General features: G+C 43.6%; 1 protein-coding gene across 1 annotated transcript in view; it reads left to right on the plus strand.

Annotated features, from left to right (window-relative positions):
- Window positions 1-324: 324 nt before the first annotated feature.
- Window positions 325-18,652, plus strand: part of BAIAP3 (BAI1 associated protein 3) — a 164,128-nt gene continuing 145,800 nt past the window's right edge. Inside the window, exon 1 of the mRNA XM_044304069.1 lies at window positions 325-455. Coding sequence (XP_044160004.1) covers window positions 325-455 — 131 coding nt within the window. The remainder of the gene's footprint in view (window positions 456-18,652) is intronic.

Here is an 18,652-nt window from a genome sequence, read left to right on the forward strand (position 1 = left end):
TTGACTATAATGGGGTCCAACAGAGATCCAGACGCTACCTGGCAAAGATGCCAGGAATCATCGGACAAAGATTGCTGCACGCAATGGTTTTTTGTCTGGCCGATTCCCATCATTCTATGTCGGTACAGCCTGTCGGAGAGGACAGCTGCAGATGTGAAACTAGCCTAACTTATGGATCATACTAAAAAGGCTTTAAAGTTCCATTAAAAAATAATGAGACTTCTCTTTGAAAAGGCTGCACAGTGCAAATAATAATAATATCGGTGTTTGCTGTAAATGATTGAACTCATTAATTTCTCTCCTTTCATCTACAGGGCAGCCAAGATGTCCACGCTACTAGAGATAAAAAGCAGCGTCTTAAGACAAGTGCAAAATCGACAGTCCTTCCGCCGAAGAGCGGAGACTGAGTCAAGCGGGCCGCTGCAGGAGACCAGCAAGGTGACAAGTGCTGTCAGGTAAATGAGCTGAAGACTCTTATAAGCGTGCCCTTCATAAGCCAATTGTTCTGGGTCTAAATAAAGAGTCTGAGCCAGGAAGGTCTGGGAGGAAAGCCGCAGGTGACGTGGAGACTTTGATGCCATAAAATATGCATGTCTACTCCGAGTGATCAAACTGTGCGTTTATGTCAGAGCGGCTGGTAGCTGGGATCCTCGGGGATGTGTCCGGTTCAGATGGGGGATGTGAGAGATTCTCAGGTTTATGCCATAGAATTGTATCTTAAGGAAGTGCATGTCATATCCGAGACAAATATGTCTTGAAGCCTATTGCTGGAGAATTAGAAAAGAAAAAGAGAAATAAAATACACAATCGGCACTGCAGTATAGTTAGATACACCAGAACATATAGCGTCCATAGAGTTGTTAGGTCTACGTTATGTTTTGCTTCAATGCATCTAAAATAAAAAATGATGTAACTTTGCCAATAGCCTTGATTAAGAAAAAAAAATACCGCTTTGTGTATACAGCCCCTGTGCAGATCTATGTGCTCTAACGCTGTCATACTCTCTTTTGTTGCATCCCTCGTTAATTGCCTGCAGGATCAGATATATATTAGATGTAGTAGAGCTAGCCAGTAGCGTCCATTCTCGATGAATGCAGATTAGACCTGAAATCAATGGATCCATGGCAGAATGGATGAAAAGGGGGGCACTGGGAACTTTGACTGCACATTCTCCCTGTTATGTCCAATTTTTAACGTATGGCACTCAAAATGACATAAGACTCCATATTGAGACTGTACTTCTAGCTAAACATGAGGTTAAGGGCTCATGCACACGGTCGTATGTATTTTGCGGTCCGCAAAACAAAGATCCATAAAAAAAGGATGACTTCCGTGTGACGTCTGCTTAAGTTTTTTTGCAGATCCATTGTAACAATGCCTTTCCTTGTCCACAAAACGGACAAAAATAGGACATGTTCTATTTTTTTGCGGAACGGACTTGTGGACATACGGAAACGGAATGCACGCGGAGTCATTTCCGTATACAGTATAATCACATACGTGTAACACTCAACAGCAAGTAATCTTGTAAAATCTTATTTCCAAGTAAATGTTGATATGGCCTCATGCACATGACTGTATCCAGTTTGCAATCCTAAAATAACGGATCCCACAAAACACGGATACTGTCTGTGTGTTTCACAATTTTTCCGTTCCGCACATCCCGCCCTATGCTAAAAATGCCCATTTTTGTCCACGAAATGGACAAGATCTAGGATATGTTCTATTTATTTTTTTGTGAAACAGAAATACGGATACGGACAGGACACAAATATGGGTCTGCATTCAATCCGCAAAAAATGTGAAGCGGATGTGGACCAAAAATCTGGTAGATTGCATGAGGCCTAAATGTGCAGCTCTGAGCTCAAATGGGTTGTCCCATGAATAATATTCTACAGTTTTCAAATGAGCACCTGGATCGGAATACTTTTGTAATTGCATGTAATTAAAAATGTCTTATAGCCACTGAGTTATGCAATGAATTCTATCTGTATAGCGCCACCTGCTGTTCGCTCTTTTTCTAATTTCTCTGTCCTGCTAACTGAGACGGAAGCTGCAGCAGACCGGACATGTCCTCTGAGAAAGCACACTCCACCCTAAACTGCCAGCTTGAAAGAAATCTAACAGGATTATTTGAGCAATGAATGGGGAGATTTACTATAGACAGGGAGCTATTCACTGACATCTATTTTGTATAGCGCCACCTGCTGTTTGTGTAGTGTCCCACTAGGTAAATATGGGCACTATACAAGGGTCAATATGGCCACGTTATTGTCCACCTCCTGTGGAACATGATCATTGTATTTTATATGATGTTTTATGTGATTTTCCCTGTTATCTCCTGTATCAGGCCTGTTAGGGGTAGTTCCTCCTCCTAGACAGTAGAGGGAGCTAGGGAACCCATAGTATATATAGTTAGGCCCAGACGGGAAAGAGTTAGTGCAGTGGAGTATAGTCCAGGAGGCTAGTCAGTGCAGCCTGCCTGAGGGTGCTGAGCAAAGTAAGCTCAGAAGCTGCCACCAGGAGAAGGGTTTGCCTCCTGAGAGAAACTAAGTTCCTACAAAGTACAGTGCAGAGCAAAAGTGATTCCAGCCAACCTGAGAGCTGAAGGGCAGAAGGATCTATTTAAAGCAAGGAGACATATACCTGAGGAAGTTTTCCCTAACCAAGGATAAAGCCAGCAATAGGGCATACGGGCCTTGGGATAAAGACAGACAGGATTCTGAGGAAAGTGCAGCCTGATCTGTAAGTGTTTAACCCTCTGCGTATCTTGCAAGAACATTGTACCTGCCAATTGATGTAAAGCCTGCATGTTACTATCACTGACCTATGGAACTTTGAACAAAAGACTGTAAATAGTTAATTGTTCCAGTAAAAGGAAGTTCTGGTTCACCACAACATCGTGTTCCTCAATTATTCCTACCATCAATCATTACCGGCACTGGCGTCACGGATTTAAAGGGATCTTGCCACCGGAACATTAAACAAACCTGCAACATCCAGGGCACCTCACCTACCATCAGTCCTGGTCCCTATACACAGAGAGTGCCCCAGAGGTCCCCTGTGCCAGCCTCTCCATTACTGCTGTACGTCTGCCCAGGGTATATAAAAGACTGTGAGTACTATAACCACCCTCGGTTAGTAACTACCCCTGTGACCTCACCATTCACCTCACCCTGCAGGGCGGCGTACTGCATTTGCTCTTTTTCTAATTTCTCTGTCCTGCTCTCTGAGATGGAAGCACATGCTCAGTTCCATCTTTCAACTGCCACCAGCCGCAGTAGAAAGGACACACCCCAGGGGCATACATAGAAATCACTAGGCCCCATAACCCCACCCACTACCCACCCCTGGCCCATCCCACCTCCTGTCCTGGCTCCTCCCCTGCCACTCCCCCATTTGCCAATAAATAAATGTATACATGACCTACTGAAACCGTTAGGGATAAATCTTTTATTTTATTTTATATTTTTTTATTAACCAACTTTTAATTATCTGTACTCTGATACACCACTGATATGACAGTGCTGTATGGCAGTAAGGATCTCACTGGGGCTGCAGGGAGCCATGTACAGCACACATCACTGCTCCTGCCTGTCTGCTTTGGTAAAGCCGGGCACAGATGGGCTATGTCAGGCTTTAGCAGAGTGGGCACAGGACAGTGGACACAGGGCACGATATGTATGCGAGCACAGCTGAGCGAGTGCAGGGCAGGAGCCTTCATACACATCGCTCCTCCTGCCTGTTTCCACTGTGCTAAAGCCCCTTTTCTACCAACCCCCTTTTTTTAATCACTTCTCTTACCCCAAAAAAATTTAATAAAATGTGATCAAAAAGTCAGACTCACCCCAAAATGATATCAATAAAAACTACAGTTCATCCCGCAAAATATGAGCCCCCATATTAATTTATTTTTGCACTATTTAAACATAAAAAACCTATACATAGAAAAAAGAAAATGATTTTTTTTAAAAACCTCTGGTATCCTAAGGGTTAAAGGGGCTATCTAACCCCTATTAGGCCCCCAAAATGCCCAGGCACCGCGGATGTGGACCAAATGAGGGGTGCAGCCAAAAACAGGCCGCGTCAGAAATGAGCCGGCCTAGCGTCACCCGCGATGCTAGCGAGGCTCGTTCCCATCGTGGCTCATAGAAGATTCAACAACCAAGAAGCCCCAAAAATTAACGTATCATAAAAAAGCCTATGGTATAATAACTTAAATACCTATAAAGCAATACCAGACCGCTTGCAAATCAAATACAAAACTTTATTCCAGGATTAAATACATAATTAAAAGACATCCGCACAGGGAAAGGCGACATCACCTGGAGGAAGACACAGCAGATACAAAGTTCAAAAATTGGCCATATTGATATACAAAACCAAATCAAATAAAGTGCAAGTGCATTAGTGTATCAAATACATATAAGGGACAAAGAACAGTTACCCATGCTGTGTCTCCACCGGGATGGCGCCAGCCCCAACGCACGTTTCGGCAAACCTTCGTCATAGAGGACTCAGGAGGGGGGGGGGGGGGGGGAGTAGGAGGTGAGCACACTTCTTCTGGGTCCTCTATGAACCTACTTAGAAGGACAGTGAGCTTTCCTCCTACTCCTCCAGCCCCCCTTTATTAAAAGTGACGCTCTTACTGTGGCACACTACCTGGGTGAGTTTATTCTGCCCGTGTCTGGTGTTCGGTGACCCGGGTCCGGAGCGGTCCTTCACTGTGCGACTGGCACATAAGGAGCATTATACTGTGCGAGGGGCACATAAGGGGGCACAATATTGTGTTGAGTGCACAAAAGAAGCCATCATATTGTGTTGGGGACACATAAGGGGCACCAGATTGTATTGGGGGCACATAAAGGGGCACCATATTATGTTGGGTGCACATAAAGAGGCAGTGTATTGTGTTGGGGACACATAAGGGGGCACCATTTTATGTTGGGTGCACATAAAGAGGTCATTATGCTGTGTGAGGAGCACATAAGGGGGCATTATATTGTGTGCAGGGCACATAAGGGGGCATTGTACTGTGTGTGGAGCACATCAGCAGATAGTTTGCAGGAGGTAGGTATATACTGAATGTCTGTGATTAGAGCCCTAGATATAAGTTATCTTGGGGCGCCACAATCGCCAAATCTACCCCTGACTAATACAAGTATTGGGCTGGCTACAGGCATTAACGTTTTGATGGCAGACCTCACCCATGACAGAAAGATCCACCACCAATCTAATGTATATGGGGTCTTACAGACAGTCCGGCAAGACCTTCTTTTGAGATTACAGAGGGTCCGGAGCGGTCCTTCAGTCTGGGCCGGGGCTGCACTGCACTCACTGGCTGAATTGAGCGCCAAGGGCCCGAGGCAGATGGCGGGCAGCACGCACTGAGAGCAGAGGATAGTCTGCCATGCCGTTCCTCAGCCTGCTCCTGCTGCTGCCTGCCAGTGATACACTGGCCAATCAGCAGCAGGATCTTTGCGCTGCTAAATGCTGATTGGTCAGGGTCGCAGTAGAGAGCAGAGGCAGTGCCTGGGAGCCCGCTGCCTGGAGGTCAGACAGGAAGGGATCGCGTCAACGCCAGGGGGGCGGGGAGAACACAAGTGGGCGGGCCATGAATGAACTTTGTCTTGCACAGAGTAGAAGTAGGGGCGGGGCCTTTCATGCTCTGCGGGCCTCTCCGTGCCACGGGCCCCATAGCAACAGCATGGTCTGCCTATATTGGCAGTAGGCCACTGACACACCCCCTGAGAAAGGACACACCCCCTGAGAAAGGACACACCCCCTGAGCTTCCATCTTGATATAAATCTATCAGAGCAATGAATGGGGAGATCTCTGGATCCATGTGAGGTACAGGGCTGGTTCTAGCTTTGTTAGAAAGAGGTTGCCATGGACTATATGACTTTCATGTTTACATTAATCATGGGATAATCCCTTTAATGTTCAGCCTATTACAGACTGAGCAGTACAGCACTTTGTGCAATTAATTGCTCACAGTTCAAAGGTCACTTATAATGTCTACTCTCTTGGGTATAAGACAATTATCAAAAGTGGATGGTGAGGCTAATGTAAATAGTGCGACTGTGCCTTAATTAGAAAAGTACAGCCTCTGTGACTGACAAATTATACACGATGGCAAAGAGGAAACAAAAGGGATAGAAACTAAATAAATAAAAAATTCTGTGGCCTGCGAGGGAGACGGGTGAGTAAACGAATTCGTTTTATGGGAAGTTGCACGTTTATGGCCAAAAAGACTTGAAAATGTTAAAGTGAAACATTTATTTGATTGTATGATTGCACATTTTCGTTTCCTTTGCAATTTACTAAACTAAATAAACACAATAAAAATAGAATGCAATGGTACATCACATCGGACAAACAGAAATGTCATATTAAAACATTATTTTTACGTTTTAGAGAGAACATACTATAAATATGTGCTTTAAAGGGGTTATCCAGATTTAGGAGGCACATAGGATCAAAGAAGTGATCATTACTTACCTGGCAGATCTCTGTTGTTCTGCCAGGCAAGATTTGTTTCCTGACTAATGCCAACATGTGATCACTGCAGCCAATCGCTGACCTCTTTGGTGCACCCCTGAGGCCAGTGATTGGCTGCAGTATTCAAGTCACATACTGTCGACATGATGTCTCTGCTGCAGCCGAATAAACAGAAGAAGTAATATTTACTTACCTGGCAGATCTCGCACCATCACTCCTGTTATGCTGGCTGGGATTTGTTTACTGGCTGATGACAACATGTGATCACTGCAGCCAATCGCTGACCTCTTTGGTGCACCCCTGAGGCCAGTGATTGGCTGCAGTATTCAAGTCACATACTGTCGACATGATGTCTCTGCTGCAGCCGAATAAACAGAAGAAGTAATATTTACTTACCTGGCAGATCTCGCACCATCACTCCTGTTATGCTGGCCGGGATTTGTTTACTGGCTGATGACAACATGTGATCACTGCAGCCAATCGCTGACCTCTTTGGTGCACCACTGAGGCCAGTGATTGGCTGCAGCAGTCACACACTGTCGACATGACGTCTCTGCTACAGCCGAATAAACAGAAGAAGTAATAATTACTTACCTGGCAGATCTCGCACCATCACTCCTGTTATGCTGGCTGGGATTTGTTTACTGGCTGATGACAACATGTAATCTTTGGTGTACCACTGGGGACAATGATTGGCTGCAGCAGTCACATACTGTTGATGGGACGTCACTGCTGCAGCCAAATAAACAGAAGAAGTGATTATTACTTACTTGGCAGATCCCACACCACCGCGTTTGTTCTGCTGGGTGGGATTTGTTTACCAGCTGATGACAAAACCAAAACTACTGTAGCCAGTAACGGATTTCTTTGGTGCACCACTGAGACCAATGATTGTCTGCAGCAGTCACATATTGCTAATGTGACATCACTGCTCTGGTCGGGTAAACAGATCCCAACCGGGAGATTTGAAGCACTGGTGCAGGATCAGCCAGGTAAGTATTGATCAAATTTTTTATATATATATTTTTTAACAATGTTTTCATTGGTTTTAACTAAGAACAATAGAAACAACAGGTAAAGGGGAAAAAAGAGGCGGGAGGTGAGTAAAGAGGAATATCCACAGGGGTTGAGATAATACAACAAACCAGGACAGAAGGTATCCCATTCTTGTCAGTACAATAAGTAAGACATGAATGCCGTTCAACAGATATACAGTAGTTCTAGGAATTACAGCATAAATAATTGTAGAACCAAAAGGTCCAGGCGGACACCCCCTTTAATCCTGTCTTCTGACAGTCTGGAAATTGTTTTAGCTTTTTATTTCAGAGTCTACAGATCCTACAATACCAAATCAATTAAAGGGGTTTTCCGAGGCTGATCGATGGAGGTACAACACCCAGGACCCTTGCCGATCAGCTGTTTGTGAAGGCACCGGTGCCTGCAGTAGCGCCATGGCCTTCTTACAGCCTAGCCCAGGCCATGTGACATTACGTTCATCGATTACTTGGCCTAGGCGCAGCTCAGCCCCATTGAAGTGAATGGGGATGAGCTGTGATACCAGGCACAGCCACAATACAATGTACGGCGCTGTGCTTGGTGAGCTGAAAGAAGACCGCGGTGCTACTGCGAGCGCCGGTGCCTTGTCAAACAGCTGATCAGCGGGTGTCACTGGTGTCCGACCCCTATCGACCAGGGGTTAGGTCTTTAGTATAAATGCCTGGGGAAACCCCCCCCCCCCCCCCCCCTTAATTTTTTTTTTTAAAATCACAAGAGATTGTCTTATCTGGAAAATCTCTTCTAAGAATTAGTTTTATGGGAAGTTTATGGGCACTGATTTACCGATCCTCATTTGTCTAGCTTATCTAACCCCCAAAGAACAGCTGTCATTGCCTGGAAGTCTCAGCATGGGTGCTCATTTCTCCTGCAGTGGCCACTACAGGAGAAATGTGGTATTACATATCGGCAATTCCAATAAATGGTTGCGTTGACTTTGCAAGAGCAGTAGATGTGCTTTGCAACTGCTGTTCGGTCTGGCTCATAAATGAGGGTCTCATGCATTGGACCCTCCTACTGTAATGCCATTATGACCTAATATAATGTATTTAAAGGGGTTGTATAAATGAGACAACCCCTTTAAATTCTAATTTTGAGCTGTCTTCCCATAGTAGTGGAGCTGGTCATACACATAAGGCAACTGTTGGCTGAAAGCCCTTTTTTCATAGCCTTGTCATATTCTATATTAATATCCAAGATTTTATAAAAAATTTAGCACCACCGGCCATAGATATACACCATTTACCATTGTATCATTGGATGATTCATCTGCCGCCATCTGGCCACCCTGCTGTCTGTGCTTGAGCAAAATCAAACAATGCATTAAAGGGGTTGTCCACTTTGGATAATTACTTTTAGTTCAAACTGAGTGGTAATACCACAACAACTGTGTAATGTTCCTGCAGTGCCTCCACAGGTCATGTTGGGCATTACACAGTTGCGATTAAAATCAATGGGCTTTTGAGACTTTCTTGTTTTGTAGCCGCTGTCCAATATGCCTAATAGTTGAGGGCCGTGAACATGGGGACCCCCCTTTACTTACTCAGTATTTGCTCTTATCCTGGTATATAAAAAGGTATTTTCAAACCTCTAAACACGAGACCCTGTACTAAATACAGAACAAACGTCGTCTACCATTTCATCCTAAGCAATTGCGCTATTTTTTTCCTAGCGTCTTGATATTTCAGAGCCCCTGTATTCTCTTAAATTTTAATTGCGGGAAAGTTACTTGCTTCTTTTTGAACTGCAGATGATGTAAAGTTTTGACACTTTTCTATGTTGTCTGTGTCTTTATCTTTCTGCAGAGTGAGATTTGGAGCTGTCATAACGAACAAAAGCTCCTTACCTCCTCTGTACTTTTAGCACTATGTAATTTAGCCTAGCGCATAATTGCAGCATTCATTTCTAATAACAGGTTTTATGGCATCGAGGAACTAAATAAATACGTTCAACTGGTTACTTGTTTTTGCCGTAATTTTTATTTGAAAAAAAAGAAGAAAAAAAACCAGCCTTCTCATTTTCATATTGTGTATGGAAATGGATTGTCACAAAACTTTATGGTGCTTGTTAGGGAACATTGTCATTGATATGTGTGCGACAGAATTGATTACTCCAGGAGGAACGGAGAATGGGACTACATGGGGTGGTTTTAAGTCATGTGACTACATAGCTGGGCTGACCAGGCATTTTGGGGGGGAAGGCACATGTTGTATAGATGAAAAGGACTCCGTGAAGGCACGGGTCAGATCAGATTTCAGTTGATCAATAATAGATCTGATGGAGTGATTGTTATCCCTGACTATGACAATATCAGGCTACAGAACAGAGAAAGCCAAGTTCCCCTAATTTGTCAGCAGCCTTCTACCTATGAAACTGGCTGACCTGTCTCATGTGCACTTGGCATCTGAAGGCATCTGCATACCTCTCAACCAGGGGTGCACCTAGCCTTTCTGCTGCCTGAGGTAAAAACTGAAATGGCGCCCCCCATGCCAATTTCTTAACCAAACACCTTTGCCAAAATTAAAGCGCTTATTGCCCATGGTCCTTCCACTGCCCCCCCCCCCCTCTTGATCCTACCTGAGGCTATCGCCTCACCTGGCCTCATTGGTGGTGCACCCCTGCTCTCAACCATCCCGGATTCAGCGAGACAGTCCTGGATTTCAGTGGCTATCCCGCGGGCCCGTAACAACTGAGTTATGTCCCGCTCTCAGGTGATGCAGGGACCCATCCGCTCCCCACTCACCATTCCTCTTGGCTGCCGGCGCTCCCCAGTAGCAGCACGATGTACTGTCAAACATTGCGCCGCTGGCAGTGTAGGAGGAGCGGTGCAGGCCAGGAATCAGCCTCTGTGCTTCTCCTACACTGCAAGCGCGATGTGTAACTGTATCCTGCCTGCTGCTGCTATGGGGTGCTGTGATCATTGGAGGAACTAGGTGAGTATTTACTGTTTTACAGGTTTTTTTTTTTTACTTCCTGGGAAGGGGGCACATATCTGGGCATAACTACTGTGAGGGATCACATATCTGGGCATAGCTATTGTGAGGGGACACATCTGGGAAAAACTGCTGTTAGGGGGTATATCTGGGCATAACTGCTGTTAGGGGGAATATCTGGGCATAACAACTGTGAATGGGGTACATATCTGGGCATAAATACTGTAAAGGGGCACATATCTGGACATAGCTACTGTGAGGAGACACATATGTGGACATAACTACTATGAAGGGGACACATCTGGGCATAACAGTTGTGAAGGGTGCACATATCTGGGCATAACTATTGTGAGGGCACAACTCTGGGCATAACTGCTGTGATGGGGCATATCTGGGCATAACTTCTGTGAAGGGGCATATCTGGGCATAGGAACTGTGAAGGGGGCACATATCTGGCCATAATTACTGTAAAGGGGGCAGAATGTGGGCATTACTATTGTTAAGGGGGATATATGGGCATAACTACTGTCAGGGCCACATGTGGGCATTATTACTGTGAAGAGGGAACAGTTTGGGCATTACTACTGTGTGCTGGCACAAAGGAGTAATAATTACTATGTGGGGGTATTAAGGGGACTGGGTGTGTATAGTAATACTTTGGGCATAGTTAGAGACATGGCTACGTGTGCCACACTGATTGTCCCTCTTTTTTTCAATTTTTATTAGGTTGGGAGGTATGCATCTGTGTTGGTCCTATGTTCATATGTGCCCGCATTGCTGAGAAAAATTAAGTTTTTATATATGCAAATGAGCCTCTAGGTGCAATGGAGGCGTTGCTGTTACACCTACAGGCTCTGCTCTCTCTGCAACTGCTGCATCCTCTGCACTTTGATTGACAGGCCAGAAAGTGATGACATTTTCACGGCCTGGACCTGTCAATCAAAGTGCAGAGGGCCTGGCAGTTGCAGAGAGAGCAGAGGCTGTAGGTGTAATAACAACACCCCTGCTGCTCCTAGAGGCTCATTTGCATACATAAAAAAAAATTCTCAGCAATGCGGGCACATATGAACATGGGACCAACACAGATGCCTTCAGCTGCCAAGTGCACATGTAACAGGTCAGCCAGTGTCATAGGTACAAGATCTGCTGACAGATGCCCTATAAGTTGCAGCCAATGCCCTCCATAAAATACAGCTCCAATTAGAAGAGTAAGTTGAAGTTCCTAGACCCTGATGCAAAATCTGTCACTGGGCTGCCCACTGTGCTAGTACTAGTATATTCCTATTTGGCAGAGGAACCACTGGGACACCTTAAGGCCCCTTTCACACGGGCGAGTTGAACGCATTGCACCCGCACTGAATCCCGACCCATTCATTTCTATGGGGCTGTTCACATGAGCGGTGATTTTCACACATCACTTGTGTGTTGCGTGAAAATCTCAGCATGCCCCTTTTTGTGCGTTTTTCACGTAACGCAGGCCCCATAGAAATGAATGGGGTTGCGTGAAAATTGCAAGCATCCGCAAGCAAGTGCGGATGCGGTGCGATTTTCATGCACGGTTGCTAGGAGACAATCGGGATGGAGACCCGATCATTATTATTTTCCCTTATAACATGGTTATAAGGGAAAATAATAGCATTCTGAATACAAAATGCATAGTACAATAGCGCTGGAGAGGTTAAAAAAAAAAATAATAATAATTGAACTTACCTTAATCCACTTGATCGCGAAGCCGGCATCTCCTGTCTTCACCTTAGCTCTGTGTAGCAACAGGACCTGTGGTGACGTCACTCCAGTCATCACATGATCTATCACATGATCTTTTACCATGGTGATGGATCATGTGATGACCGGAGTGACGTCACCACAGGTCCTGTTGCTACACAGAGCTAAGATGAAGACAGAAGGAGATGGCGGGCTACACGATCAAGTGGACTAAGGTGAGTTAAATTATTTTTTATATTTTTTTAACGCCTCCAGCGCTATTTCTGTATTCAGAATGCTATTATTTTCCCTTATAACCATGTTATAAGGGAAAATAATACAATCTACAGAACACCGATCCCAAGCCCGAACTTCTGTGAAGAAGTTCAGGTTTGGGTACCAAACATGCGCCGATTTTTCTCACGCAAGTGCAAAATGCATTACAATGTTTTGCACTCGCGCGGAAAAATCATTGTGTGTTCCCGCAACGCACCCGCACATTTTCCCGCAACGCCCGTCTGAAAGAGGCCTAAAGCACTAGTTCCCAGCAACTGCTGCATCTTGTATACTGGATATAGGTACTGTTTAACAAATTATTAGCAGGCACTTAATTTTTGAACATAAATAGAATAAAATGTTCAAAAATTAAACATAGCAGCATACATGAACTAAGGTAAAATCCGTCAGGTCTGAGTTTCACAATTAGATAAATAACATCCTGACATCGATATATATATATATATAGGAAACGAAGAAGTAGGACTGCACTCCAAAATAGTGATAAAATCAGCAGTAGTTTATTCACCCATATTATGGAAAGTCTTGCGACTTGAGGCTTGAGGAAGGCTCTTGTGAGCCGAAACGTCAAATATATATATATCAGTATAGTATTGTGGGATTGTCACTCTTCCATTCTTAAAAATATGTTATTTAAAAAGTAAGTTATTAAAAAATGTATTAGAAAATATAATTGGGACTCTATGTTGAATCAATGTCTCTATGACAATGGTTGACCCAATAAAATTGATGGAGTCAGCCTTAGTAGTAATCCATGAAGTGAACAGTGGCGAGCACCAAACCGAGGAGATAGAACTAGAAGTCAATTCCTCTAGTGAGGCAGAACTACAAAGTGCCGGCACCAAACTAGTGATAGAGGACTTGTATATAAAGCAAAGTCTGATCCTCACATATCCAGTGAGGTCGTGTGTTCACAAGTTGCGGCACCAAACATAAAATGAAGGACTTGCATACAGGGGTGAAACGACTTCAGGCCGGTGTACCTAGACGCGGCGTCCCGCGTGTTCTTCGGTACTCTCGCGGCGCTTACCTCTCAAGAAGTTTTCTCTCCCCCTTCGCAGTCCCGTAAGTTCTGCTCGTTGTGAGTGCCTGTGTGCAGACCTTCAGCATTCAACGTGGGATGGGGCAGCGCGTGTAGTCTCTGTTCGTAAAACGCAGCCCAGCGTGGTGCAGACGTCAGCGCTGACCTCACTGGGATTCCCTCCACGTGACCTGTGGTGGTAGCCAGGAAAACAGTGCGATGGATTGGATCTGGTGCTTCTGTAGGCTTGTTCGTATGGGTTTGTCAATCCCTTTTTTAGTTTTGTACTGCATTCCATTTCAAAGATATTTGCTAAGACAAGTCAAGTCCCAGTACAGGCATAGTAAATGCAGCAATGTCACAGCACATAAACACCACAATAATTCTTACAGTTATGTCACTAAGCATGGATAATACACCTGATAATATCCAACCACAAGTTAAACACTGATGTCACAGTACATGGGATAATAAACAGTGATATCACAGTACAGGGATAATAAACACAGTGATGTCACGAGTACAGGGATAATAAACACAGTGATGTCACAGTACAGGAATAATAAACACAGTGATGTCACAGTACAGGGATAATAAACACAGTGATGTCACAGTACAGGGATAATAAACACAGTGATGTCACAGTACAGGGATAATATACACAGTGATGTCACAGTACAGAGATAATAAACACAGTGATGTCACAGTACAGAGATAATAAACACAGCGATGTCACAGTACAGGGAATAATAAACACAGTGATAGTCACAGTACAGAGATAATAAACACAGTGATGTCACAGTACAGAGATAATAAACACAGTGATGTCACAGTACAGGGAATAATAAACACAGTGATGTCACAGTACAGGGATAATAAACACAGTGATGTCACAGTACAGGGATAATAAACACAGTGATGTCACAGTACAGGGATAATAAACACAGTGATGTCACAGTACAGGATAATAAACACAGTGATGTCACAGTACAGAGATAATAAACACAGTGATGTCACAGTACAGGGATAATAAACACAGTGATGTCACAGTACAGGATAATAAACACAGTGATGTCACAGTACAGGGATAATAAACACAGTGATGTCACAGTACAGGGATAATAAACACAGTGATGTCACAGTACAGGGATAATAAACACAGTGATGTCACAGTACAGGGATAATAAACACAGTGATGTCACAGTACAGGGATAATAAACACAGTGATGTCACAGTACAGGGATAATAAACACAGTGATGTCACAGTACAGGGATAATAAACACAGTGATGTCACAGTACAGGGATAATAAACACAGTGATGTCACAGTACAGGGATAATAAACACAGTGATGTCACAGTACAGAGATATAATAAACACAGTGATGTCACAGTACAGGGATAATAAACACAGTGATGTCACAGTACAGGATAATAAACACAGTGATGTCACAGTACAGGATAATAAACACAGTGATGTCCCAGTACAGAGATTAATAAACACAGTGATGTCACAGTACAGGGATAATAAACTACAGTGATGTCACAGTACAGGAAAATAAATGCAGTGATGTCACAGTGTAAGGATACTAAATACAGTGATGTCACAGTACATGGATAATGAACAACAGTGATGTCACAGTACAGGGATAATAACCACAGTGATGTCACAGTACAAGGATAATAAACGCAGTGATTTCACAGTAAAGGGATAATGAGCACTGTAAGAAGGTACAAGGAATCGTCGTGGATGATAGGTACGCGTCACCAACGTTCCTGGCCTCGGTCGAGTAAGAGCCGGTTTTTTATGCGTCAGCAGCAGTTGCTGTTTCACACCTTGGTACTTAGCATGGCTGTAATAGCTGATCCGGGACGGCTCTAACTGGGAGTAGTCAAAGTGCTGGGTGGGTGACTACTCCCCACGTTCCAGGCCAGGTTTTGCCAGGCATAAAAAACAGCCAGCACTGCCAGGTGGAGAAGATTACCTCCGTCTGACAGTGGAGCTCAGGAGGTCTGTGTGTTGGGATCTGAGGCCTGTGCTGGGCTGGAGAGCGGAGACTTGTGTGTCAGAGGAACAGGCCGCCTAAAGCCTGTATTTGATCTTTCTGAGGCAGAACTGCCACCAAGGTGACTTTTGTTTTATTAACTTGCCATTGGGTGTGAAGTAACACCAACACTGCGAAGGTGACGTTTTGGTTTTGGCATAGAAACATAGAATGTGTCGGCAGATAAGAACCATTTGGCCCATCTAGTCTGCCCAATATACTGAATACTATGACTAGCCCCTGGCCCTATCTTATATGAAGGATGGCCTTATGCCTATCCCATGGATGCTTAAACTCCTTCACTGTATTTGCAGCTACCACTTCTGCAGGAAGGCTATTCCATGCATCCACTACTCTCTCAGTAAAGTAATACTTCCTGATATTACTTTTAAACCTTTGCCCCTCTAATTTAAAACTATGTCCTCTTGTAGCAGTTTTTCTTCTTTGAAATATTCTCTCCTCTTTTACCTTGTTGATTCCCTTTATGTATTTAAAAATTTCTATCATATCCCCTCTGTCTCTTCTTTCTTCCAAGCTATACATGTTAAGGTCCTTTAATCTTTCCTGCTAAGTTTTATCCTGCAATCCATGTACCAGTTTAGTAGCTCTTCTCTGTACTCTGTTCTCTGTGTGAATAATCACTGAAGTTTTAATTACAAACTTGTATTTTGCCTCTGTACTGTGCCCGCTTATCCTAACTACCAGAGCGAATCCCCACAACATAATGATGTCACAGTACAGGGATAATAAACACAGTGATGTCACAGTACAGGGATAATAAACACAGTGATGTCACAGGATGGAATAAATACAGTGATGTCACAGTACAGGGATAATAAATACAGTGATGTCACAGTGCAGCTATAATAAACACAGTGATGTCACAGTACAGGGATAATAAACACAGTGATGTCACAGTACAGGGATAATAGCACACAGTGATGTCACAGTACAGGGATAATAACACAGTGATGTCACAGTCACAGGGATAATAAACACAGTGATGTCACAGTACAGGGATAATAAACACAGTGATGTCACAGTACAGAGATAATAAACACAGTGATGTCACAGTACAGGGATAATAAACACAGTGATGTCACAGTACAGAGATAATAAACACAGTGATGTCACAGTACAGGATAATAAACAAAGTGATGTCACAGTACAGGGATAATAACACACAGTGATGTCACAGTGCAGGGATAATAAACACAGTGATGTCACAGTACAGGGATAATAAACACAGTGATGTCACAGTACAGGGATAATAAATACAGTGATGTCACAGTGCAGCTATAATAAACAGTGATGTCATAGTAACAGGATAATAAATAGTGTTGAGCGCGAATATTTGCATAGCGAATATTATTCGCGAATATCGTAACTTCGATAATTCACGAATATAGTGCTGTATATTCGTTATATCGAATATTCGTAATTTTCTCCATCTGAACACATGATTCCTTCCTGCTTAAAATGCTTGTGGGCCAATGACTCAAGAGTTTAGATGGTAAAAATTGACCAATATTCAAAAAAACTAATATATAGCACTATATCACATATATTCGTTTTATAGAATATTCTTTCCCCCCCCCCCCCCAATTAGTACAGTTATTGCCCTTCGGCATACTCCTCCCCGACAAGCGTCCCTGTCATCATGGGAACGCCTGGTGGTTAGAATATACCATCGGATCTGAGTTTTCATAGTATATTCTAACTACCAGGCATTCCCATGGTGACGGGGACGCTTGAAGTTAGAATATACCGCCAGGGCGCTGTGATCCGCACAATTAACCCCTCAGGTGCGGGTTAATTGCGCTGATCACAGCGCCCTGTGCGCCCTCCCCCCGACCTCCCCAGTATCAAAATAATTGGTGGCCAGTGCGCCCCCCCTCCCCAGTATTAAAATAATTGGTAGCCAGTGCGCCCTAACCCCCCCTCCCACCAATATTAAAATCATTGGTGGCAGTGGCCACAGGGCCACAGTGGCCACAAAATGTCTTGATAAACTTGGGAATTCATTTTTCCTTCGATGATAGCAATCTGTCCAGGCCCTGACGCAGCAAAGCAGCCCCAAACCATGATGCCCCCACCACCATACTTCACATTTAGGATGAGGTTTTGATGTTGGTGTGCTGTGCCTCTTTTTCTCCACACATAGTGTTGTGTGTTTCTTCCAAACAACTCAACTTTGGTTTCATCTGTCCACAGAATATTTTGCCAGTACTGCTGTGGAACATCCAGGTGCTCTGTGGTATCCTCCCATGAAATCCATTTTTGTTTAGTTTTTTACGTATCGTAGATTGGCTAACAGGGATGTTAGCATATGCCAGAGACTTTTGTAAGTCTTTAGCTGACACTCTAGGATTCTTCTTCACCTCATTGAGCAGTCTGCGCTGTGCTCTTGCAGTCATCTTTACAGAACGGCCACTCCTAGGGAGAGTAGCAGCAGTGCTGAACTTTCTTCATTTATAGACAATTTGTCTTACCGTGGACTGATGAACAGCAAGGCTTTTGGAGATACTTTTATAACCCTTTCCAGCTTTATGCAAGTCAACAATTCTTAATCGTAGGTCTTCTGAGAGCTCTTTTGTGCGAGGCATCATTCACATCAGGCAATGCTTCTTGTGAAAAGCAAACCCAGACCTGGTGTGTGTTTTTTTTTATAGGGCAGCTGTAACCAACACCTCCAATCTCAGTTCATTGATTGGACTCCAGTTGTCTGACACCTCACTCCAATTAGCTCTTGGAAATGTCATTAGTCTAGAGATTCACATACTTTTCTGATTCAGAAAGAGACAAAAAAAATAGACAAAAAAAAAATAGATTGTAGCACTACATTACTGAAATTTCACTCTATATGTGTATTTTACGAATATTCGCTATATTGCTATAATTTCGTTTTTTAGAATATTCGTCATATTCTAAAACAAGAATATATAGCAATATGGCGAATATTCGTTAAATACACAATCGCAATACACGATTAATTAAATCGCATATTATTCGCGATAAATAGCATAATGACAAATATTCGATTTTGACGAATATAAGATGAATATTCAATCGAATATTCGCAAAATATCACGAAAGCGA

Source organism: Bufo gargarizans, chromosome 8, assembly GCF_014858855.1.
Source record: "Bufo gargarizans isolate SCDJY-AF-19 chromosome 8, ASM1485885v1, whole genome shotgun sequence".
Taxonomy (NCBI): domain Eukaryota; kingdom Metazoa; phylum Chordata; class Amphibia; order Anura; family Bufonidae; genus Bufo; species Bufo gargarizans.